General features: G+C 39.3%; 1 protein-coding gene across 1 annotated transcript in view; it reads left to right on the forward strand.

The window, feature by feature from the left end:
* LOC130680283 (small conductance calcium-activated potassium channel protein 2-like) overlaps positions 1-21036 on the forward strand; it is a 24987-nt gene extending 3951 nt beyond the window's left edge. The window contains exons 3-4 of the mRNA XM_057490527.1: positions 6208-6626; positions 20850-21036. Coding sequence (XP_057346510.1) covers positions 6208-6626; positions 20850-21036 — 606 coding nt within the window. The remainder of the gene's footprint in view (positions 1-6207; positions 6627-20849) is intronic.
* The last annotated feature ends 3671 nt before the right edge of the window (positions 21037-24707 follow it).

Raw genomic sequence — 24707 nt, forward strand, 5'->3', positions numbered from 1 at the left:
CCCTTGGAAAGAGACCTTGCCATCTTTTTTTTTTTAATTTATTAATATCAGTTTTTGTATTATTGCCTGTACCTTCTGAAAAGCACACAGCTTAACAAGCATTTCATGGGGGAGGACAGCCAGCGATATCAACATTAAGAACAAAGTGTCCTCCTGAAAACATTGACTTTTTAAGAATTATTGAGAGATTTTTTGAAGTAACTTATGGAAGTTTTGAGAGGAGTGGCCAAATATTAATTATGTGTTGTAAAAAAATTTTCTGATACTGCATTAGAGCTCTTGAAACTTACAGAAACTAATTGAAGTACAAGATATCATGCTTTTATAGATATTTCACACTTGAAAGAATTCCACTCACTAGTTAGTTTTGAGGATATTTTCTGTCATACAAATGCATAGATATATTGATTAAAGTCTGTATAGCATGGAAGAGGACGTGGATTGCCCCTCTGAGGCTGATAAGTACAGTGAACTTCTTCACTGTTGGGACAATGTAAATATCACAGAAAGTTAGATGTTTAAATTTGGTTCTACATTACATGGTACGTGGTTTCCGTTAAACTAGCCACACTAACCAAATCAAGGTTATTTCAAAATAGATGCTTGGGTAATATCATTCAGTGGTTTTAGATGTAGCTTTTACACTCAAGAGTTTATCTAGTGGGATTTCGTCCTCAAGCTGAAACTCCACATTCTTATCTGAGATGCTTTTTGGAACAATAGAAAATGGGAAAGGATCCAATAAATGTGGAGACCCCGAGCTAGAAGTCAAGAACCAGGAAAACAGGTTGTAATGTATCCAGAGAAGAAAATCAGTGGTGCTGTCCCATAGTTCTATGAAACCCCCTGAAACCAAGTGCACAGGTCTCTGTACCTGTGTGTGGAAAACCATGGATTGCGCCCTTTTTAACATCATTGATGTCACTGCTATAGGTGCATTTCTTTCATACGTTTTAAGCAGACAGGCACTTCTAGTTGTGTTATACACAACACAAATACATTGATCAGCTTGGAGTTAAGGAAGTAAATGCAAGGATTATGCTGTTATTCAGAGCATGTCCTTGGATGTAGCGCATAGTCTATAATGTCAGTTTTTCTTTTAGCATATTAGTAGGACTGGACAGTGAGAGCTAGCTAGTGGGGGTTTCTGGTATGTGGTAAGTTTCAGGAGAAACGTTATAGGCAGCGTACTCTCTCTCTGTCTACCGGAATTGCTTCACGAAACTTGGGGAGGCCCTGACATTTCCATGGAGAACCGTGGAAAGCAAGTCAGTGTGACCTTTTATAAAATGTTTATACACACTCTGGCAAAACAAGATGATTCGGGTGAGTCATGGACTGAAGTGCTTGAATTAGAATAGTGTGATGGGGAGGCATTGTTAAGAACAGAGCTTAGTACATTTCAGCTTTAGTGTTATCCTTCAGTACCACAGACAGCTCAGTGCACCAGGCTATAGTTTGTTTATTTCACTAATTTCTTGTACACTCTCCAACCAAAAATGAAATCATGCAGTTTTTTTTTTTAGTCAGAATGCTTCTATAAACTCAGATTTAGTGGGAGCAGTTTTTCAGCTAAATAGATTCTAGATTTTTATAAATAGACATTTGGCCTTACTTTCCATATTTATCAGTCAAGCAAAAAAAATAGTAATAATAATAGTGAATAAATAAATAAACATTAGTAAATGCCTTTGTTTCACAAACTTCTGACAAAAGAAAAGTACTATGGGGATTTTTTTTTTAGGATTTGGAAAGTCACTTGATACTAAATAGGTAGCCTTCTACCTGAAACCTGAGGTCAAATAATGGGAAAAACATAAGCATGATTTCCTGTGACTTTGCTTTTTCCCTCCCCTCTCCTCCATGGGGTTGGAAGTATTTCTTTGATGAAGTAAGTACTCAGCGAAGTTCAAATACTCTTTAAAATTTGAATGTAGATTTCACTTCATCCTTTTAACTCCATTGTGCTCTAGTGTCTCTAGTGGAAGTAATTTTAGCTGAAGTAGTTGCTCAGGGTATTGACATAGGCAGACTCAAAATTCAAAGGTGGGAAAGAAAGCCCCTTGGATCCCGCTCTTCCTGCTTCTCATGGGATTTGGAAGAATGGCAGATACTACTCCTTAAAGATGAAACCCTTTTTGTTGGGTTGGTTTCATTTTGGTAATAATTGTATAATAAACAGCAATAGAGGAACACTGATTTTTTCCTTGGAATCTTTTGCTGTCAGATAACTACTCATTCTCTTTCAAGTTAGCTTTTTAGAGATGGGTAGTAGAGATCTAAAACTGGAAGAACAGAAATTAAAATTTCTCTTTCCTTGTGCATCTAGGCTACACAAAGGAGAAAGGAGGAAGTAAGGGCAGGGGTCTCTGAGGGCTCCTGGAGTGGTTGTGGGGATGGTTAAGCACCCACTTAATAGGTTTGCCTTGTAGAGACTGGGAAAGGTTGCTTACTTTCCCACTCCTATGGCGAGCAAGTAGATGCTCCCAGACCATGCAGAACATACTGCATATGGTTAATATTAATAAGATAATACACATAATGAATAACTCAAACAGCACAGAAGAATTTAAAATAAAAATGATAGTCACATTCTGTAAACTCTCAGCCCTATTTCTCAGAGACAACCACTTTTAAGTTTGTTCCAGAATTTTCAAAAATGAGTATTTAGAGGCATAAATATACACACAGTCTTGCTTTTATTCCAGAATATATCTTGGCAGGTTTCCTCATCAGCACATAGAGACCAAGCTGTGTATTACCCCATTTTGTGGATGTACTCTGGTTTACTCATGGGCATTTTGAGTGTTCTGGGTTTTTGCTGTGATAAGCAATACTAAAAATGGACATTCTTGTCATAGGGGACAGCCCCTGCTTCTCCGCATAATACAGCTCACACTGGATATTGTTAAAATGAATTTGAAATATCTTTGGCTTTTTGAAGTCTAAAAGTTGACTGTCTTCCTGAATGAACATTTTTTGAGGGTGAGAGGGAACAACTATTTAAAGGGCAAAGCTTCCAGGCCTCACAGGCTTATTTGCAACATTTTGCAATAGCTAGTGGTGCATTATCTAATCTACTAACTGAACAATCCTTGTAAAGATACCATCAGCAACAAATAATTGCCAATTTTTTATTTTTCTACTTTAAATATTTTAGAGGTGAAGGAAGCTTAAAAAGTAGAAGGAATGATCTTTGATCGGTCAGTAGGTCTCGTCTGTATTTCTGAGGTTGGAGAGAATTCCTGGTGGACTGGAAGCCTCAGAGGGTAGCGAGGTGGAGAACTTGCCCACATTGCTTTGCGATGTGGTGGTCAGCTCCTTGACTGATACGTCTGTTGCCAGCAACTTGTCCATTGGTTGTAATGAGACTCTCTGGCTTCATGTATACACTGTAGTAACGAAATCACTCAGGACTCTCTGCCTGCCTATGTAAAGCTCTTTGCATTATTAATGGGTGTGACACTAAATAAAGCGATCCTGGTGTGTTTACAGAGCAGCATCACAGATGAAGGAAGCGTGGATCTTTAGGTTTACCGCAGGTGGATTTGTTTGATCTGCCAACTTGTTTGTGCGCCCTGTTGCGTACAGGTCAGAAAGGAGGGACCCGTGGGCTGTCATCGTCCCACACCACAGCAGGCAGGGCGGATGGAGGGAGGCTGAACGGATTCAACTTCAGGAAGCCACTTTTGGTCAGGGTATAGTGTGGTTTTGTGGGTCCGTTTTAGAGAGAATTTCTGCACATGAGGAAACAATGCAATGTCTGCTGCTTGGGGAATATATTTTTAACCTGAAACTACTTAAGAACTCTCTATTTCTGAAGCTAGAAACTGCATGGAAGGGGCTTAAATCCTCATCCGGCCTGCCCAGCCTGGGAACCCCTGTATGTCATCTTTGATAAAAGCAGACACGCACTTTCTGCTTGACTCTCTTCCTGTGATTGCCAGTTCGCCTGTACGAGGCTGGTGTTTTCGTTGCCAGACAGCTTTTATTTGGGGGAAGATTTTCCTTATGTTGAGGGGAAGTCTGCTTTTCACTCTTCCCATTTTCAGCACTTAAGAAGATTGTGAGCTCTGCAAATACTATGGAGAAAATGACCGGAAGGTCCCTTCCTGCCTGGACCTGACATTCCAAGGATGTGGGTTAAGGAGGCAGGCAAAAATTAAGAGAAAGAAACAAATTCTTGAAAATGTAATAAGCACCGTGATGGGGATATAAGGGGCTGAGATAGAAGATGACTGTGGTGGGAGGGCATCATACGCATCAGAGGGTGATCAGGGAGGACTCTCTTTTAAAGTGAGACTAAAGGAAAAGAAGTCATCAGCTGTTGGCATAGCCGATGGGAACAACCTATGCTAAGGCCTCATGACCAGGAGGATTTCCTGCACTGAAACAAGTAAGGGCAAACCAGTGTGACCCAAGCAGGGGCAGAAAGGTAGTGGGTAGGGCTGGGGAGTGGAATGGGGATGCAGGGTTCTGAGATTGAAGGGATTTGAGGCCATGGTAAGAAGTTTTGGATTTTTTTTGCAAAGTGCATGGCAGGAGTCATTGAAGAGTTAAAAGCATGAAAGAGTCGTGATCCAATTTACTGTTCAAGCAGATGTATTGGTGCTCTGGGGAGAATAATCTGGAGAGCATTTGGAGGCTCTTGGCGAGTCATGTCATGGTGAATGATGACGCTCACGTGGCTCGGGTAGCAGCATTAGAGATAAGAGGTCCAACTGCAGACCCACACTGGAGGTAGGATGGTCTTCCTAGCAGCCTGCATGTGCCAGGTGAGGGTGAGGGATAATGCAGACGTGACTCCCAGGGTTCTGGTTGGAGCGACTGAGTATATGGTGCCAAGAGGGAAAGACCCAGGTCAAAGGGTGGGATGTGGAACCAGGAGTTCCTGTTGGCATAATGCATTTGAAATGCTTCTGATTATACAAGAGAACCTAGAGTTCAGAGGAAACATCTGCAGCAGAAATTTCAGTTGGGGAGTAATCAGCATAGAGGCTCTCTAAACCCTCAAGAATTGATAAATCACTGAGAGAGAATAGAAAGATGAGGTTGAGAGTTGATCGACCTCTGACATCTAGAAAGAAAAAAAAGAGGTAAGAATGAATTGTCCCTCCAGTGGATATGGGAGTGCTGTACGGAGGGCACATTCAATACCGTAAGGGCTGTTACTATGGGGTAGAAAAGCACCTTTGGATCTGGCCAGTTGAAGGTCCTTGCTGCCCTTGCTGAGTGGTTTCAGTGGAGTGGTGGAAGCAGAAGACAGAGTGGAATTTCCAGTAGGATAACAGAGTAAACTGATATCCTCCTTTCACAGAATCACGGAACAAACATTAAACATTGGTGAGGTCCCTTTGAATGCCCTCCTAATTAAATAGTTCCAGTTTTTTTGGAACATTCCTGACCAGACTTAGAATTTTACTCATCCTATTTTTCTGGATTTACTCTGTTTTGTTGAATTCCCTCTTCAAATAAGAAGGGCAGAAATGTACCCAGTACTTTCAGATGGGATTGGCCAGTAGGGTTGTTACCTTCCCTCACCAAAAATGCTACATCATACCGACTGTTAGGAGTCTAAAATGGTCATTGATCCACACAAACTGTCCCCGAGTAACACCTGTACAATTGTTATTGAACTGGATGGGTGGCTATACATTTATCGACCCCATTAAATAGTATTTTGCTTTCAGAGCAGTGTTTCAACCTGTCAGAATTATTTGAATCATAATTCTGATGCTCATTTGACAAACACGTGTTTAGGTTTGGAAAGTGCTATGTATGAACTGGCTATGGAATTGACCGGACCCAAATTGGTGTTAAATTCTGTTCCAGAAACATGGCCAATAATAGTGGCTCCCACCTGGTTTGTATACCTGCCCTTGACACATTGGGCAGGTGCATTACCGATAGGCTCACACCCCTTATTTTAAAATGATATTACTTCCGTGATTATCCAGGAGCACGGATCCAAAATAATTTCAGCTCCTGTGTAGCAAGCTTTGAATTTTAATTTTTGTAAAATGAAGTCCTCCTTCTGAACCAATACCATTTTCAAAAAATAGCATACCTGGCTAGTGTTTAAAAGCAATAACCTTTAGCTTTCCAAGATTGCTGAAAGTCATCTGTTAACGTATTTTAAAAATCTGCACTAACACTTGTAGAACTTTCATGCCATACTGAAGCTGATTCTCTACTTTATTTTTTCAGTTGTTCATGGTGGACAATGGAGCAGATGACTGGAGAATAGCCATGATTTATGAGCGTATTTTCTTCATCTGCTTGGAAATACTGGTGTGTGCTATTCATCCCATACCTGGGAATTACACGTTCACATGGACGGCCCGGCTTGCCTTCTCCTATGCCCCATCCACAACCACCGCTGACGTGAATATTATTTTATCTATACCAATGTTCCTAAGACTCTATCTGATTGCCAGAGTCATGCTTTTACATAGCAAACTTTTTACTGACGCCTCCTCTAGAAGCATTGGAGTGCTTAATAAGATAAACTTCAATACGCGTTTTGTTATGAAGACTTTAATGACTATATGCCCAGGAACGGTACTCTTGGTTTTTAGTATCTCATTATGGATAATTGCCGCGTGGACTGTCCGAGCCTGTGAAAGGTAAGTTTGTTTCTTTTCCTGAGAACGTAATTTGCCATGTGGTGTCCTGGAAAGTGAGAGAGAGAATACGTTTCAGTCTAGAAGCACATAGTGACTCACTCTTGAAAATTGTGGATTCTCCAAAGGGCTGCTTTAAATGAGGGCCGCTTTCCTTATGACTTTTGCCTGCAGCAATGCCTTGATGATTATGTATTTTTCTTTCTAATTTGATCGGTTTTCAACAGAGGGCTGCCGTCATAATCTGTGTTACCATGTGGAGACCTATACATTGTCTAAGAGACTTCTGTCAGAAATGTTTGCTTACCAGTAATACTGAATCATTTGGGGGCCTCATTGGTTATTGTGTTGATGACTAAGACCTCAGCCCAGTGGAAAATTGGTGAAATAGGGTGTCTGAACTCTAGTGAATATCTCAAAGTGGTTCATCGATTGTAGTGCTTGTTTATAATAGTGTTCATGTGGTTACCAATAGGGAGGCTTATAGGCATAATACCAGGTTTTACTGAATTCTCTGCAGTTAGTGAAAGGGGGCAGTGGGTTTTGGTTTTATTGTGTTCTAGAGCTAAATACACATTCTCGGAATTCAGGTGCTGCTCAGTGAGTCTGAATTAATCAGTTCTAGCATCGATGATGCTAACCTTGACATTTAGCAAACAAATACAAATAGACTTGTTACATAAATAGGGGGAATAATAACTATCAATGAGGGGGGAACCTCATGTGACCTTGGTTAAGAAAATTGAAGTAGAAATTAGCAGTAGTCAGATAGGAACAATTTAGAAGTTTATAGAGCTGCTAAATATCAGGATGTTGGTCTTTGTACTAACTAGATTTTTTTTAATTTAGTTTTTAAAAATCAAATATATATATATATATATACACACACACACACACAGATAGTTTAATAAAGAAAAATATCTGTATGAAAATTGTTGCAAAACCAACCCACACCACGCCTTCCCCATTTCTGTTTTCGAGAAGCAGTCATTTTAAATTCTTTTAGCCATTTCTTTGGTCATCACTTTCCATATTTCTCAATGATGTGCTTACATTGCTAAATCTAGAATTTTCATCTGTGATGTAAAATCACTATAGTCTGTATTCCATGTTAACATTATGATGACCATGTGAATTACATTTGTAGTTGAACAATATAGTTTAAAATACCACTTGTAGATTATAATCTCACTTGGCCTTTCTTGCACATTGTTTTTTTTTTTTTTTGGCTTAGCTTTCTTTTTTATTTGTTTTGTTTTCTATATACTTACCACAAAGTCATCTCTGATTTCTCCCACATGATGTAAATATCCTTTTATTAAATTCATTTATTTTGGGGCAATCTATCAGTTTTACCTTGAAGAAATTATTATTATTATTTTTTTTTTAATAATTATTTTTTATTGAAGGGTAGTTGACACACACTATTACATTACATGAGTTTCAAGTGTACAACACAGTGGTAGAACATTTATATACATAATTCTAGGTTCCAGCTATCACCCTACCAGGCTGTTACAATATCTTGACTATATTCCTTATGCTATACCTTACATCCCGGTTACTAATGTATTTTACCATTGGAAGTCTGTCCTTTTTTTTTTTTTTTTTTTTTTTTTTTTTTGTGAGGGCATCTCTCATATTTATTGATCAAATGGTTGTTAACGACAATAAAATTCTGTATAGGGGAGTCAATGCTCAATGCACAATCATTATTCCACCCCAAGCCTAATTTTTGTCAGTCTCCAATCTTCTGAGGCATAACAAACAAGTTTTTACATGTAGAACAAATTCTTACATAATGAATAAGTTACATAGTGAACAGTACAAGGGCAGTCATCACAGAAACTTTCGGTTTTGCTCATGCATTATGAACTATAAACAGTCAGTTCAAATATGAATACTCATTTGGTTTTTATACTTGATTTATATGTGGATACCACATTTCTCTCTTTATTATTATTATTTTTAATAAAATGCTGAAGTGGTAGGTAGATACAAGATAAAGGTAGAAAACATAGTTTAGTGTTGTAAGAGAGCACATGTAGATGATCAGGTGTGTGCCTGTAGACTATGTGTTAATCCAAGCTAGACAAGGGCAATAAAACATCCACGTATGCAGAAGATTTCTCTCAGAACGGGGGGGTGAGGTTCTAAGCCTCACCTCTGTTGATCCCCAATTTCTCACCTGATGGCCCCCCTGCGACTGTGCCTGTCTTAGGTTGTTCCTCTCTTGAGGAATCTTACCTGTCTCTGGCTAACCAGTCATCTTCCGGGGCCATACAGGGAAATGTGAAGTTGGTAAGTGAGAGAGAAGCCTTATTGTTTGAAAAAGTTAACTTTTTACTTCTTTGCATATTTATGCCCTGTGGCTTCTATGCCCAGCATTTGTCTTGAGGTATCTTTACCACTTGGAAGAATTATGATACTCGGTAAATTTGATATGAGGCACGAATTCTATTTAAGGGTTGTAATTAGGAAGGAAGAAGAAAAGCTATAGAAGTAGCAGGCGGAAGAAAACATGGGAAGATTGATTATTTCTTTGATATATCTTCTTGTAGAGTAACTTCAGCATGTATAGGTTTTAAGCTACTACTTAAATTGCACACACACATTAACATAATAGGAGTATAGTTACATAACCAAAGCATATCTGTAATTACCAGCCATCTGCAGTGAAACCAAGAAAACCAGTTAGGCACCTTAGGCATTTGTGAAAACTTATCTATGATATGGTGGATATTGTCCAAATGAACTTGAACAGTCTGAGAGAAATCAGACAAATTAAAACAACCCATTCCTGGGGACTGTTCACATGCCATATGTTCTTTTAACAATAAATAGTTTGTAGTTGTAACACTTTGGAGCGCTACAATTTGCACTTCTCCAAATTCTTGGTTGAGTTCCAACAGTATAGATCCAGTCCAATTTTGTTGTTTTACTGTATGCACAGGCCAGCTTAGATATCTCCTTCCTCATTCCCATGGCAGGTCCAGGAACGGGTGGGATGAGTGCATCTACAGCTGTAGCAGTGCGTGGATCTTTGTTGGGGTTTTTTGATGATCATCTTCTGGCATGAGTCTTCCAGAGGGTGCAGATGTTGGAAGTTCTTTTTCATATCGTATCTTAGTTCATTTTCGGGGTAGCCCAATTAGGCTTTGATCCTCTGTATAAACACAAACGACCCTTTGCCTACACTTTTATATGCCCTTTATACCCTTGTGTAGAACTCGTTGGAGGTTACCACACAGGAACTGCCTTTTTTTTTTTTTTTTTTGCTATCACTAATCTACACTTACATGACGAATATTATGTTTACTAGGCTCTCCCCTATACCAGGTCTCCCCTATAAACCCCTTTACAGTCACTGTCCATCAGCATAGCTAAATGTTGTAGAATCACTACTTGCCTTCTCTGTGTTGTACAGCCCTCCCTTTCCTCCTACCCCCCCATGCATGTTAATTTTAATACCCCCCTACTTCTCCCCCCCTTATCCCTCCCTACCCACCCATCCTCCCCAGTCCCTTTCCCTTTGGTACCTGTTAGTCCATTCTTGAGTTCTGTGATTCTGCTGCTGTTTTGTTCCTTCAGTTTTTCCTTTGTTCTTATATTCCACAGATAAGTGAAATCATTTGGTATTTCTCTTTCTCCGCTTGGCTTGTTTCACTGAGCATAATACCCTCCAGCTCCATCCATGTTGCTGCAAATGATTGGATTTGCCCTTTTCTTATAGCTGAGTAGTATTCCATTGTGTATATGTACCACATCTTCTTTATCCATTCATCTATTGATGGACATTTAGGTTGCTTCCAATTCTTGGCTATTGTAAATAGTGCTGCAATAAACATAGGGGTGCATCTGTCTTTCTCAAACTTGATTGCTGCATTCTTAGGGTAAATTCCTAGGAGTGCAATTCCTGGGTCAAATGGTAAGTCTGTTTTGAGCATTTTGATGTACCTCCATACTGCTTTCCACAATGGTTGAACTAACTTACATTCCCACCAGCAGTGTAGGAGGGTTCCCCTTTCTCCACAGCCTCGGCAACATTTGTTGTTGTTTGTCTTTTGGATGGCAGCCATCCTTACTGGTGTGAGGTGATACCTCATTGTAGTTTTAATTTGCATTTCTCTGATAATTAGCGATGTGGAGCATCTTTTCATGTGTCTGTTGGCCATCTGTATTTCTTTTTTGGAGAACTGTCTGTTCAGTTCCTCTGCCCATTTTTTAATTGGGTTATTTGTTTTTTGTTTGTTGAGGCGTGAGAGCTCCTTATATATTCTGGACGTCAAGCCTTTATCGGATGTGTCATTTTCAAATATATTCTCCCATACTGTAGGGATCCTTCTTGTTCTATTGATGGTGTCTTTTGCTGTACAGAAGCTTTTCAGCTTAATATAGTCCCACTTACTCATTTTTGCTGTTGTTTTCCTTGCCCGGGGAGATATGTTCAAGAAGAGGTCACTCATGTTTATGTCTAAGAGGTTTTTGCCTATGTTTTCTTCCAAGAGTTTAATGGTTTCATGGCTTACATTCAGGTCTTTGATCCATTTTGAGTTTACTTTTGTATATGGGGTTAGACAATGGTCCAGTTTCATTCTCCTACATGTAGCTGTCCAGTTTTGCCAGCACCACCTGTTGAAGAGACTGTCATTTCGCCATTGTATGTCCATGGCTCCTTTATCAAATATTAATTGACCATATATGTCTGGGTTAATGTCTGGATTCTCTAGTCTGTTCCATTGGTCTGTGGCTCTGCTCTTGTGCCAGTACCAAATTGTCTTGATTACTATGGCTTTATAGTAGAGCTTGAAGTTGGGGAGTGAGATCCCCCCTACTTTATTCTTCTTTCTCAGGATTGCTTTGGCTATTCGGGGTCTTTGGTGTTTCCATATGAATTTTTGAATTATTTGTTCCAGTTCATTGAAGAATGTTGCTGGTAGTTTCATAGGGATTGCATCAAATCTGTATATTGCTTTGGGCAGGATGGCCATTTTAACGATATTAATTCTTCCTAGCCACGAGCATGGGATGAGTTTCCATCTGTTAGTGTCCCCTTTAATTTCTCTTAAGAGTGACTTGTAGTTTTCAGAGTATAAGTCTTTCACTTCTTTGGTTAGGTTTATTCCTAGGTATTTTATTTTTTTGGATGCAATTGTGAATGGAGTTGTTTTCCTGATTTCTCTCTCTGTTGGTTCATTGTTAGTATATAGGAAAGCCACAGATTTCTGTGTGTTGATTTTGTATCCTGCAACTTTGCTGTATTCCGATATCAGTTCTAGTAGTTTTGGGGTGGAGTCTTTAGGGTTTTTTATGTACAGTATCATGTCATCTGCAAATAGTGACAGTTTAACTTCTTCTTTACCAATCTGGATTCCTTGTATTTCTTTATTTTGTCTGATTGCCGTGGCTAGGACCTCCAGTACTATGTTAAATAACAGTGGAGATAGTGGGCATCCCTGTCTAGTTCCCGATCTCAGCGGAAATGCTTTCAGCTTCTCGCTGTTCAATATAATGTTGGCTGTGGGTTTATCATAGATGGCCTTTATTATGTTGAGGTACTTGCCCTCTATTCCCATTTTGCTGAGAGTTTTTAACATGAATGGATGTTGAACTTTGTCAAATGCTTTTTCAGCATCTATGGAGATGATCATGTGGTTTTTGTCTTTCTTTTTGTTGATGTGGTGGATGATGTTGATGGACTTTCGAATGTTGTACCATCCTTGCATCCCTGGAATGAATCCCACTTGGTCATGGTGTATGATCCTTTTGATGTATTTTTGAATTCGGTTTGCTAATATTTTGTTGAGTATTTTTGCATCTACGTTCATCAGGGATATTGGTCTGTAGTTTTCTTTTTTGGTGGGGTCTTTGCCTGGTTTTGGTATTAGGGTGATGTTAGCTTCATAGAATGAGTTTGGGAGTATCCCCTCCTCCTCTATTTTTTGGAAAACTTTAAGGAGAATGGGTATTATGTCTTCCCTGTATGTCTGATAAAATTCCGAGGTAAATCCATCTGGCCCGGGGGTTTTGTTCTTTGGTAGTTTTTTGATTACCTCTTCAATTTCGTTGCTGGTAATTGGTCTGTTTAGATTTTCTGTTTCTTCCTGGGTCAATCTTGGAAGGTTATATTTTTCTAGAAGGTTGTCCATTTCTCCTAGGTTTCCCAGCTTGTTAGCATATAGGTTTTCATAGTATTCTCCAATAATTCTTTGCATTTCCGTGGGGTCCGTCGTGATTTTTCCTTTCTCGTTTCTGATACTGTTGATTTGTGTTGACTCTCTTTTCTTCTTAATAAGTCTGGCTAGAGGCTTATCTATTTTGTTTATTTTCTCGAAGAACCAGCTCTTGGTTTCATTGATTTTTGCTATTGTTTTATTCTTCTCAATTTTATTTATTTCTTCTCTGATCTTTATTATGTCCCTCCTTCTGCTGACCTTAGGCCTCATCTGTTCTTCTTTTTCCAATTTCGATAATTGTGACATTAGACCATTCATTTGGGATTGCTCTTCCTTTTTTAAATATGCTTGGATTGCTATATACTTTCCTCTTAAGACTGCTTTTGCTGCGTCCCACAGAAGTTGGGGCTTAGTGTTGTTGTTGTCATTTGTTTCCATATATTGCTGGATCTCCATTTTGATTTGGTCATTGATCCATTGATTATTTAGGAGCGTGTTGTTAAGCCTCCATGTGTTCGTGAGCCTCTTTGCTTTCTTTGTACAGTTTATTTCTAGTTTAATGCCTTTGTGGTCTGAAAAGTTGGTTGGTAGGATTTCAATCTTTTGGAATTTTCTGAGGCTCTTTTTGTGGCCTAGTATGTGGTCTATTCTGGAGAATGTTCCATGTGCACTTGAGAAGAATGTATATCCTGCTGCTTTTGGATGTAGAGTTCTATAGATGTCTATTAGGTCCATCTGCTCTACTGTGTTGTTCAGTGCTTCCGTGTCCTTACTTATTTTCTGCCCAGTGGATCTATCCTTTGGGGTGAGTGGTGTGTTGAAGTCTCCTAGAATGAATGCATTGCAGTCTATATCCCCCTTTAGTTCTGTTAGTATTTGTTTCACATATGCTGGTGCTCCTGTGTTGGGTGCATATATATTTAGAATGGTTATATCCTCTTGTTTGACTGAGCCCTTTATCATTATGTAGTGTCCTTCTTTATCTCTTGTTACTTTCTTTGTTTTGAAGTCTATTTTGTCTGATATTAGTACTGCAACCCCTGCTTTCTTCTCACTGTTGTTTGCTTGAAATATGTTTTTCCATCCCTTGACTTTTAGTCTGTACATGTCTTTGGGTTTGAGGTGAGTTTCTTGTAAGCAGCATATAGATGGGTCTTGCTTTTTTATCCATTCTGTTACTCTGTGTCTTTTGATTGGTGCATTCAACCCATTAACATTTAGGGTGACTATTGAAAGATATGTACTTATTGCCATTGCAGGCTTTAAATTCGTGGTTACCAAAGGTTCAAGGTTAGCCTCTTTAGTATCTTACTGCCTAACTTAGCTCGCTTATTGAGCTGTTATATACACTGTCTGGAGATTCTTTTCTTCTCTCCCTTCTTGTTCCTCCTCCTCGATTCTTCATATGTTGGGTGTTTTGTGCTGTGCTCTTTCTAGGAGTGCTCCCATCTAGAGCAGTCCCTGTAAGATGTTCTGTAGAGGTGGTTTGTGGAAAGCAAATTCCCTCAGCTTTTGTTTGTCTGGGAATTGTTTAATCCCACCGTCATATTTGAATGATAGTCGTGCTGGATACAGTATCCTTGGTTCAAGGCCCTTCTGTTTCATTGTATTGAATATATCATGCCATTCTCTTCTGGCCTGTAGGGTTTCTGTTGAGAAATCTGACGTTAGCCTGATGGGTTTCCCTTTATAGGTGACCTTTTTCTCTCTAGCTGCCTTTAACACTCTTTCCTTGTCCTTGATCTTTGCCATTTTAATTATTATGTGTCTTGGTGTTGCCCTTCTTGGATCCTTTCTGTTGGGGGTTCTGTGTATTTCCGTGGTCTGTTTGATTACTTCCTCCCCCAGTGTGGGGAAGTTTTCAGCAATTATTTCTTCTAAGATACTTTCCATCTCTTTGCCTCTCTCTTCTTCTTCTGGGACCCCTATAATACGGATATTGCTCCTTTTAGATTGGTCACACAGTTCTCTTAACATTGTTTCATTCCTGGAGATCCTTTTGTCTCTCTCTATGTCAGCTTCTATGCGTTCCTGTTCTCTGATTTCAATTCCATCAATGGCCTCTTGCATTCTATCCATTCTGCTTATAAACCCTTCCAGAGTTTGTTTCATTTCTGCGATCTCCTTTCTGGCATCTGTGATCTCTTTCCGGACTTCATCCCATTTTTCTTGCGTATTTCTCTGCATCTCTGTCAGCATGTTTATGATTCTTATTTTGAATTCTTTGTCAGGAAGACTGGTTAGGTCTGTCTCCTTCTCTGGTGTTGTCTCTGTGATCTTTGTCTGCCTGTAGCTTTGCCTTTTCATGGTGATAGGAATAGTCTGCAGAACTGGGACGAGTGACGGCTGGAAGGACTTCCTTTCTTGTTGGTTTGTGGCCCTCCTCTCCTGGGAGAACAGCGGCCTCTAGTGGCTTGTGCTGCGCAGCTGCGCGCAGACAGGGTTTCTGCTTCCTGCCCGGCTGCTATGGAGTTAATCTCCGCTGTTGCTGTGGGCGTGGCGCGTTGGAGCAGGAGCTGCTGGGAGGCTATTTATCTCCGTAAGGGGCCTCCCTGCTCCCTGCAGCCCAGGGGTTAGGGTGCCCAGACGTCCCGGATTCCCTACCTCTGGATTAAGTGGCCCGCCCTGCCCCTTTAAGACTTCCAAAAAGCACCCGCCAAAACAAAACAACGACCACAAAAAAAAACAAGAAAAAAAAATTTTTTTAATTAAAAAAAAAAAAAAAAATTTTTATTTAAAAAAAAAAAAAAGGTGGTCGTTCGTTTTTCTTTATTCTCCGGTGTCAGCCTCAGGCCTCTGCTCACCGGTCTTTCTGCCCTGTTTCCCTAATATTGGGGTCCCTGTCCCTTTAAGACTTCCAAAAAGCGCTCGCCAAAACAAAGCAGCAAAAAAGCAAAAAAAAAAAAAAATGGTCGCGCGCTTTTCTTATGTCCTCTGTCGCCCAGCCTCCAGTGCCTGCTCACTGTTCTTGCTGCCCTGTTTTCCCAGTATCGAGGGCCCTTCACTCTGGCCCGGATGGCTGGGGCTGGGTGTTCGGCAGCCCTGGGCTCCGTCTCCCTCCCGCTCTGCCTGCTCTTCTCCCGCCGGGAGCTGGGGGGAGGGGCGCTCGGCTCCCGCGGGGCCGGGGCTTGTATCTTACCCCCTTCATGAGGCGCTGGGTTCTCTCAGGTGTGGATGTGGTCTGGATATTGTCCTGTGTCCTCTGGTCTTTATTCTAGGAAGGGTTGTCTTTGTTATATTTTCATAGATATATGCTGTTTTGGGAGGAGATTTCCGCTGCTCTACTCACGCCGCCATCTTCCGCCCCCTCTCTCTGTATGGAAGAAATTATTTTTGTGACTTTCTGACCTGCTTCTCCATCCTTTTGGGGATTTCCTTTGCCTTTTTTGTATGTGGTTATACCCTTTTCCTTCAACTCCTTTTCTCCCTCTTTCCTCATTCATTTATTCCTTTAGGCAGAATCCATCATTCAGTAGCTTCTATGAAAAGGTGGTGGATAAGGGATATTTTTTTAGACCTTTAGTATGTATCTCTATTCTTCTCTCATGCTAGTTGATAATGGGGCTGGATATAAAACTCTAGATTAGAAATCACTTTCCCTCAGAATACTGAAGACTTTATTTGCCTCCAGCATCCAGGGTCCAGCAGTCTGATGCTATTCTTACTTTTTGATGCTTTCTCTTTCTGGCTTTTAGGATCAATGTCCTAAAGTTACACAAGGATATATCCTGGTGTGAATCTATTTTAATTGAGTGTGGTGGGAATTTAGCAGATCTGTTCACTCTTGGAATTAATGTCTTCCAGTTCTTAGAGACTTTCTTGAATTATTTAGTGATTTTTGTTCCTGTGTTTTTTTATGTGGATATTGGCCTTCCTACATTAGTTCTTTAGTTTTCCTATCATCTTTCTTATTGTTTTCCATCTCTGTTTTTGTTCCATATATGAAAGATAACTTCAATTTTATCTTTCAAACTCTATGTTGGGATTTTATTTCTTCTTTTATGAATATTAACTTCCAGTGTCTCATTTTAATCTCTAAATGCCCATTTTTAAAAAAATATGCTTTTCTTTCTTCAATATACTATTTTATTTGCCTGGAGTGTTAATGATAATTTTCAAAATTTTTTCTCTGTGCGTATTTTTTTGTTAAAGATTCATTTTTCTGTTTGTTTTGCCTTCTATTTTAGAAGCTTTCCTTAAGTGTTTAGGTAACTATAGCTGTCTGCTCATATTTAAGAGAAGATTGAACCTTTCTGTACAAATCTAGAATGTTTCAACTCTGGGCTGCTGTTGGGGTAGTTGGGGTGGGAGGCATGGGACATCACCTTCCGTATCAAAGTGACAGGTGCTCCTTGTCACTCATTCTTGTTATCCTTATGGGTTTACAATTTGTTTTTGTTTTAAAATTGTTTATCGTCATTATAAGGGCATCTAGGGAGGGAGCTGAGGCTAAGTTCTTTATTGAGTCCACCTGCTTTTGTTCTGTAGTGACTACTTTTGAATATTAAGCACCTAAACCATTTTTAGAACTTCTCTACATAAATACAGCATCTGAGGGAATTAAAGTTTTCTTTTTAAAAAAAGGTAGACTCTTATAATGTTTCCTAGCAATCATAGTATTTAGGGGCTAATGATATTTTCTGGAGCAGATACACCTATAAAGTTTGAAGAACAATTATGGAAACCTTAGTTGATATGCCTATTTCATTTATGAAAATAACTTTTAAAAGAAAATTCTGCATGACAACATAACAAAAGCATAGTTTAACAATGTGTACATCTATGTGGGGGTGAGGGGAAGGGGGTTCCTAGTGCATCACTTCCCAAAGGCCAATTAAATAAAATAGCCTCAAAATTATGTACATGCCATGCATTGTCTCTTCAAAATGGTTCATCTTAGCTGTTAACCCATTGTCACTGAATGTAGAACCTCTGTGCCAAATCTTCTTAACAGACCAAAGTATGTGTGTTTTTTAACATGCTGAGATTGTTAGGTGATGAACCATTCCTGCTTTCAAAAAAGGTCACTAGACAGTGACATGTGTCCATTTCATATCAAGACTGAAAGTCTGTAGCCAGCAGTTACTGAAGTGGAACAAATCCCTGGCATGGTGGTGAAGGGTGAGAGCAGGCTCTGGATTGGGACACTGGGATTTAGTCCCAGTTATGCAGTTTAGGGGCCAAGTGACCTCAGGCTAGCCAGCTCACTTTTTTTCTTAGTTTCTTCATTGCAAATTAAATGAAGTGATAAGCTTTCCTCTTCGAAAGGTATAAGTGTACAAATGTATGAAAGAAAAAATCATGAACCAGCATTGTAATAGTAAAGGTTTTCCACTTTTTGTTTCTCATGAAACTTCCCATTTTGCTGCACAAAATCTCCACATTGTGACTTGTGAGATACAGAGATATAAAAAAATTTGCCTTGTTCTTCACAATGTTGATTTTGAATGTGTCTTCCACATCTTATACTTTCTTAGGTGTTTATTTTCTGGCCTGCCTCCCTCCCTCCCTGCATCCCTCTGTCCCTTCCTTCCTTCCTGTGACATTTCAGTGCTTAATCTAACACACAAGTCTCCTATTTCTTTGGTTTGGAATTTGGATTTGAATGAACCCCACCAGGTCCATCGTTGGTCTGTCCAAACATTCTCTCCTTATTAAAGGGGATTCGCACATGATAGAAAATCTCTTCTTAGTTAACTAGTATAAGTCTGTGAAGATTTTTTTTAAGGGAGATAGCTTTTGAGAAAGACAGCTGGCTTTCTGGAAAAGTTTGTTTTGAAAACCTGTCACTTTCCTTTTACCGAGCACATCACATATAGAGGTTTCTGGAAAATGTTCTCCACTACTGAGGAGGGGGCATCCTGTAGGAGGCTGTGGGACTACGTTCCCTGGCGGATTGTGCACCTCTGATTTACCTACAAGTAAGAAAAACTCTTTTCTTGTCCTTTTCTTTTCTTCCTTGTGTGTGTGTGTGTGTGTGTGTGTGTGAATGATAGGAGAAAGCAGAGTGGCAAGTATCTGGCATTTTCTGTGGCCTACATTTGTCAGGAGGAGGCTGTTACAGAACACTGCCCCCTCCTTGTGTGATTCTGGCTTGACCTTGTGTTGGGCCTTGTGCTGAGGTGGACATCAGGCCTGGAAAGAACACTGTTCCAAAGCAGCCTGCGAAGCGTGGCCTGGTGCTGTTAGTGATCTAACAGTTCATGTGGTTCTGTGGCCTGGTGCTGTTAGTTCATGTGGACTTAGGCTAAGGCATTTAATCCAGTATCAGAAGAAACTTCAGGAACATTTATGTCTTAGAGGAACTCTGAACTCTGGAGCTTGGGGTTCTGAAACTTAGGAATTCTCCCATCTTGACTTGCACCTTTTGAGGCTTCACTGACTTTGTAAAGATAGCATAGGCGAGTGTTCAACCCAAAGTGTGCCTCATTGGACACGTTTCTGAGGAAGCTCTTTTGCAAGGGGTATTGCTGAATACTGTGGGCCAGCGCTGTGCTACACGAAGGAAACGTTTTGTTTTATTTTTTTCTACTGTAAGTGTTCTCACATCATTTAGTAGGTGAAACGTGCGTTGAGAATTTCAAAGGGGGGTGAAGGGCATTTATTTGCCCATGTCTTCTGGGAAACAGAGTTGGCATGTGTCAATGCTTAAGTTTCAGAGATGGAAAGGGGATTTTAACTTTCTGTGCAGCTTGAAAATTTGAAGAAGTATTTCTTTGTCTGATATATTCTTTTCCTTTTTGCTACAAGTTTTGTGATGTAGGGGAGGGAGGCCAAGTTGGGAATGTGGAAGAAGAAGGGATGAAGAAAGGGCCTGGGAACTTTGGTGGCTGTGGTACCAAGTGGAAAAGCAGACATTGTCATAACCTGTAAGAAATTAGAAATGCCTCTTTGGTCACTGGAAAAGATTCATTTGGTAAAGACAGTGGCCAAATAAATTTATTGTTCCTGTTTATTTCATTGTCTTATCTCTAAGAGCATTAAGTATGCATTAGCTAAGAGGAAAAATTTTTCTGAAAATGACTTAAGAATGGAAAAATTAGTGTGTACACTAATTTTTTTCACAGGGGAAAAATCAGAGAAGCAAACAATGGAAACTGTTTTGAGTAGTTTCTAATAAATTAAACTGCATTTTAAATAGATCAAGAATAAATTCTTTCCATCACTAAAAACTAAGAGATAAAAATTAATTTGGTACTTACTTTTCAAATTATCAAAGACAACCTGAGGACTGGAGTTTCAACAGTGTTTAGAATCTACTATTCAGGGTCTGCAGAATATGTTTGATTTTCTCTATTGATCAAGTTAGACTTTATTTTTTTTAAAAAGTCTGTCACTAATAGTCTTCTATGTTGCATTTTAAAAAATTGTCTGGAAGATGACCTCTGTAATGCTTGAAACTTCCTTTATTATGACATAGTATATTGTGGAATATAACAATCAAATTATGCCCTATAGTAAAACCTTACACAACATACATTTCCTATAAAATAGCCGCTTTTAATACAAGGATTGGTTCTGTCTTCTGACATCAATATTACAAAGGAGTTGCCGAGGACAGCCCTTTAGGAGAAAATCCTATTTTTTTAACTACACAGGTTTCCATCCTTTTAGCACCAATTCATAGAGGATATATGAATTTGAAAGTATTCATCAACTTTCTACGGAATATGGGTCCTGAGTATCATCTGTGTTTTGTACACACTAAGGTAAAATGAAGCCCAGTGCGGAGTGGGAGTTGTTCGCATCCAGGAAGCTAACTCAGTGCTGTGGTGGTCACCATTTTGTGACTAAGATGACTGCCCCTATTTGGAACACAATTTTACATAAAACTGAACATAAAGTTCCCATATGTGCTAGCTAACCTGTTTAGAAGGCTGAAAAGATCTGGGATCTGATTTTCAAGTTTCTCATTTCAAAAAAGATTTCATTTGTTCTTCCTTTTTATGTACTCTAAGCCAGTTTTCAGAGAATATGGAATGAGGAGCTACATTTTTTAACACAGCTGGTTTTCTTGATTGGCCATCCAAGATTTTTACTTTGTTTTCAGGATACTCACCCAGGGCCCTTCTCCTGTTCAAGATCTAACCATTGATGCCATATTTCCTATTGATTTAAACTTGAAACATGTTGCTGATGATCCAGTTTCTTCAATAGTTGTAAAGGCGGTTTTAAAATGTGCACTGCAGTGCTGGGGAAACATCGTGCCCGCCCTCAATTTAATACTGGATAATTAGATGCTTTCTTACCATGTCAAGGTTCAGCTGGTGCTCAGTAAACTCTAAGCATTTCATCAATGGATTTGTAGTTTGTGGTTGATGGTAATATAATACTTTGTAAACTTATACTTCCAGGGTCTGATTCATATATACAGATATAGCATTTTTAGGCTCATAAATGAGTCACAACTTTAAAACAGGCCTTTCAAGTTATAAAAGTTGGCAGTTTGAGAGTGTTCATCATGCATCTGTGACTTGCAAAGAATCAATGCTCAGTATAATGTTTGCCAGATAAATTGGTCATTAAGGTCTTTGGGGAGGAAAAGCCCATGCTCTCTCAAGCTCAATTTTCTGTTCACGAATAGATAGATATGATTCGGGTTTTGCTCTACCTCCTGAGAGAACAACGAGGATTTATTTTGGCAAGATGCTTTGAGGTCCCGATTTGAAGAGTACAGTTAGTGATCGTCCTCAAGCAGAAAAAAGGAAAAAGCAGACGACTTAGAAATCCATAGTCAGTTCATTACAGTGCTCCCCATTCTGACATCCATGCTTATGTACAGGTTTGGTGGAATATGGATCCTGAGAGTCTTTCGACTTTGGGAAAATCCCTTGGGTCTCCCATGCACTAGATTGGCAGGGCATGTGTAAGCAATCCTGGGCAGCGTGCTCCCACACTTTAGCTTCAGAGCCACTGTGCCAGCTAAAAAGAATGTAACATTTAAATGTAGATGCCTTGACATTCCAGTTCTTTTGTCTTTTAAGAAAAATAATATATTTCTTAGACATACTTGGGGCTTGATTGAAGAAAACTCAGTTTTCCCTCCTTGCCTACAAGATTTTATATGTTCTATTTCTTTGTTAGGTTTATAGCCTTAATTTTTAATGTTACCTTATTGAAAAATAGCATTACAATAACAAGAAATTCAAGACAAGCAAAGTGCCTTTTCATGCAATCAAATGTACAAAATTTGATCATTCACAGAGCTTGGACAAATCCATTTAACTTTTATGACCTTAGTGTATACTAATGGGCCTGCTTAATGTTAGGAGAATTCGGTTAGGGAATACGGTGGGTTTAGAGTTTTTATCTCAGAGCTGGTGTTGGGGTGCAGAGCACCTACTGTTTGTGAGCAAGGCTGCTTGGCTTGGCTTCCCTGGAAGCACTGGAGCGCTATTTCTCCACGTTTGCCAGCCTGCTGGAACAGTATCTCAACTGTCCAAGCAACCTGAGGCTCCGATTCCTTGAACTCTCCCACTCTGTCAGTTCCAACCCTGTTTTGTGCCTGATTCACAAGCCCATGGATTAATAGTCTGGTCACTGCCAAATTCCTAGGGATACAGGAAAAGGCCCAATAATCAGATATTTAAACCTAGTGTGGTGGTGAAGTCAAAGCCATTTGGCAGACATGGTCATTACTCTATAAATGTGTGGTGAATGAATAAAGGAATTAAAAAAAAAAAGACTTCCCTCAGAGTTTCACCAGAATTTTTGCCTAAAGTGTAAAAGAAAACAGGATTCTCATCATTTTTGTGGGTTTTTAAAAAACTTTATTGAGGTATAATTGACACACATTTTAGGTGTATGATTTAATACCTTTTAACAGATATTTAGAGCTGTGCAACCATCACTCCTATTGAGTTTTATAACAGTTCTATCACCCCAAAAAGTTCCCATTTGCCAAGTTCCTGCTCTGTCCCCTCCTAGGCCACCTCTGATATACTGTCTCCGTAGATTTGCTATTCTGAGTGTTTCCTAGGAATGGAATCAGATAATATATACTTTTTGCATCTGGCTTTTGTCACCTGGCTTAAAGATTCTGATGTTCAGCCAAGTTGTAGTGCGCCACAGTTTGTTCCTTTTTATTGGTGAACAGTATCCTGTTGTAAGGATTGCCACATTTTGTTCTTCCATTCACCAACTAATACACATTTAGGTTTCCTTTTTGGAGCTGTTAGGAATAGGATTGCTCTGAACATTTGCACAGAAGTCTATGTGTGAACATGCTTTTTCCTTTGGGTAGACGTCTAGGAATGGCTGTACCATTTTACATTCCTTCCAGAAATTAGCTATATATGAAGCTTCCAGTTTTATCACAGCCTTGACAATATTGTCAGTCACACGCACACACACACACACACACACACACTTACATACTTTTAAGTTGTAACCATTCTAGTAACTATAAAGTAGTATTTCATTTTGGTTGTAATTTGCAATTCTCTACTGACTACTGATGGCAAACACCTTTTGTGTGATCATTGTCTGTCTTCTTAAGCAAAATATCCATTGTTTGCCCATTTTCAAATTGGGTCATTAGTCTTATGTGAGAGTTATTTATATATTCTGGTTACAACTCCTGATATACGATTTTTTTTTTTTTACATGGAGAACAAATTCTTACATAGTGAATAAGTTACATGGTGAACAGTACAAGGGCAGTCATCACAGAAACTTTCAGTTTTGCTCATGCATTATGAACTATAAACAGTTCAAATATGAATACTCATTTGATGTTTATACTTGATTTATATGTGGATACCACATTTCTCTCTTAATTATTATTATTTTTAATAAAATGCTGAAGTGGTAGGTAGATACAAGATAAAGGTAGAAAACATAGTTTAGTGTTGTAAGAGAGCAAATGTAGATGATCAGGTGTGTGCCTGTAGACTATGTGTTAATCCAAGCTAGACCAGGGCAATAAAACATCCACGTATGCAGAAGATTTCTCTCAGAACAGGGGGGGTGAGGTTCTAAGCCTCTCCTCTGTTGATCCCCAATTTCTCACCTGATGGCCCCCCTGTGACTGTGCCTGTCTTAGGTTGTTCCTCTCTTGAGGAATCTTACCCGTCTCTGGCTAACCAGTCATCTTCCGGGGCCATACAGGGAAATGTGAAGTTGGTAAGTGAGAGAGAAGCAATATTGTTTGAAAAGGTTAGTTTTTTACTTCTTTGCAGATTTATGCCCTGTGGCTTCCATGCCCAGCATTTGTCTTGAGGTATCTTTACTACTTGGAAGAATTATGATACTCGGTAAATTTGGTATGAGGCACGAATTCTATTTAAGGGTTGTAATTAGGAAGGAAGAAGAAAAGCTATAGAAGTAGCAGGCGGAAGAAAACCTGGGAAGATTGATTATTTCTTTGACATATCTTCTTGTAGAGTAACTTCAGCATGTATAGGTTTTAAGCTACTACTTAAATTGTGCACACACATTAACATAATAGGAGTACAGTTACATAACCAAAGCATACCTGTAATTACCAGCCATCTCCAGTGAAACCAAGAAAACCAGTTAGGCACCTTAGGCATTTGTGAAAACTTATCTGTGATATGGTGGATATTGTCCAACTGAACTTGAACAGTCTGAGAGGAATCAAACAAATTAAAACAACCCATTCCTGGGGAATGTTCATATCCCATATATTCTTTTAACAGTAAATAGTCTTTAGTTGTAAGATTTTGGGGCACTACAATTTGCACTTCTCCTAATTCTTGGTTGAGTTCCAACAGTATAGATCCAGTCAAATTTGTTGTTTTACTGTATGCACAGGCCAGCTTAGATATCTCCTTCCTCATTCCCATGGCAAGTCCAGGAACTGGTGGGATGAGTGCATCTACAGCTGTAGCAGTGCGTGGATCTTTGTTGGAGTTTTTGATGATCATCTTCTGGCATGAGTCTTCCA

Source organism: Manis pentadactyla, chromosome 13 (assembly GCF_030020395.1).
Source record: "Manis pentadactyla isolate mManPen7 chromosome 13, mManPen7.hap1, whole genome shotgun sequence".
Classification (NCBI taxonomy): domain Eukaryota; kingdom Metazoa; phylum Chordata; class Mammalia; order Pholidota; family Manidae; genus Manis; species Manis pentadactyla.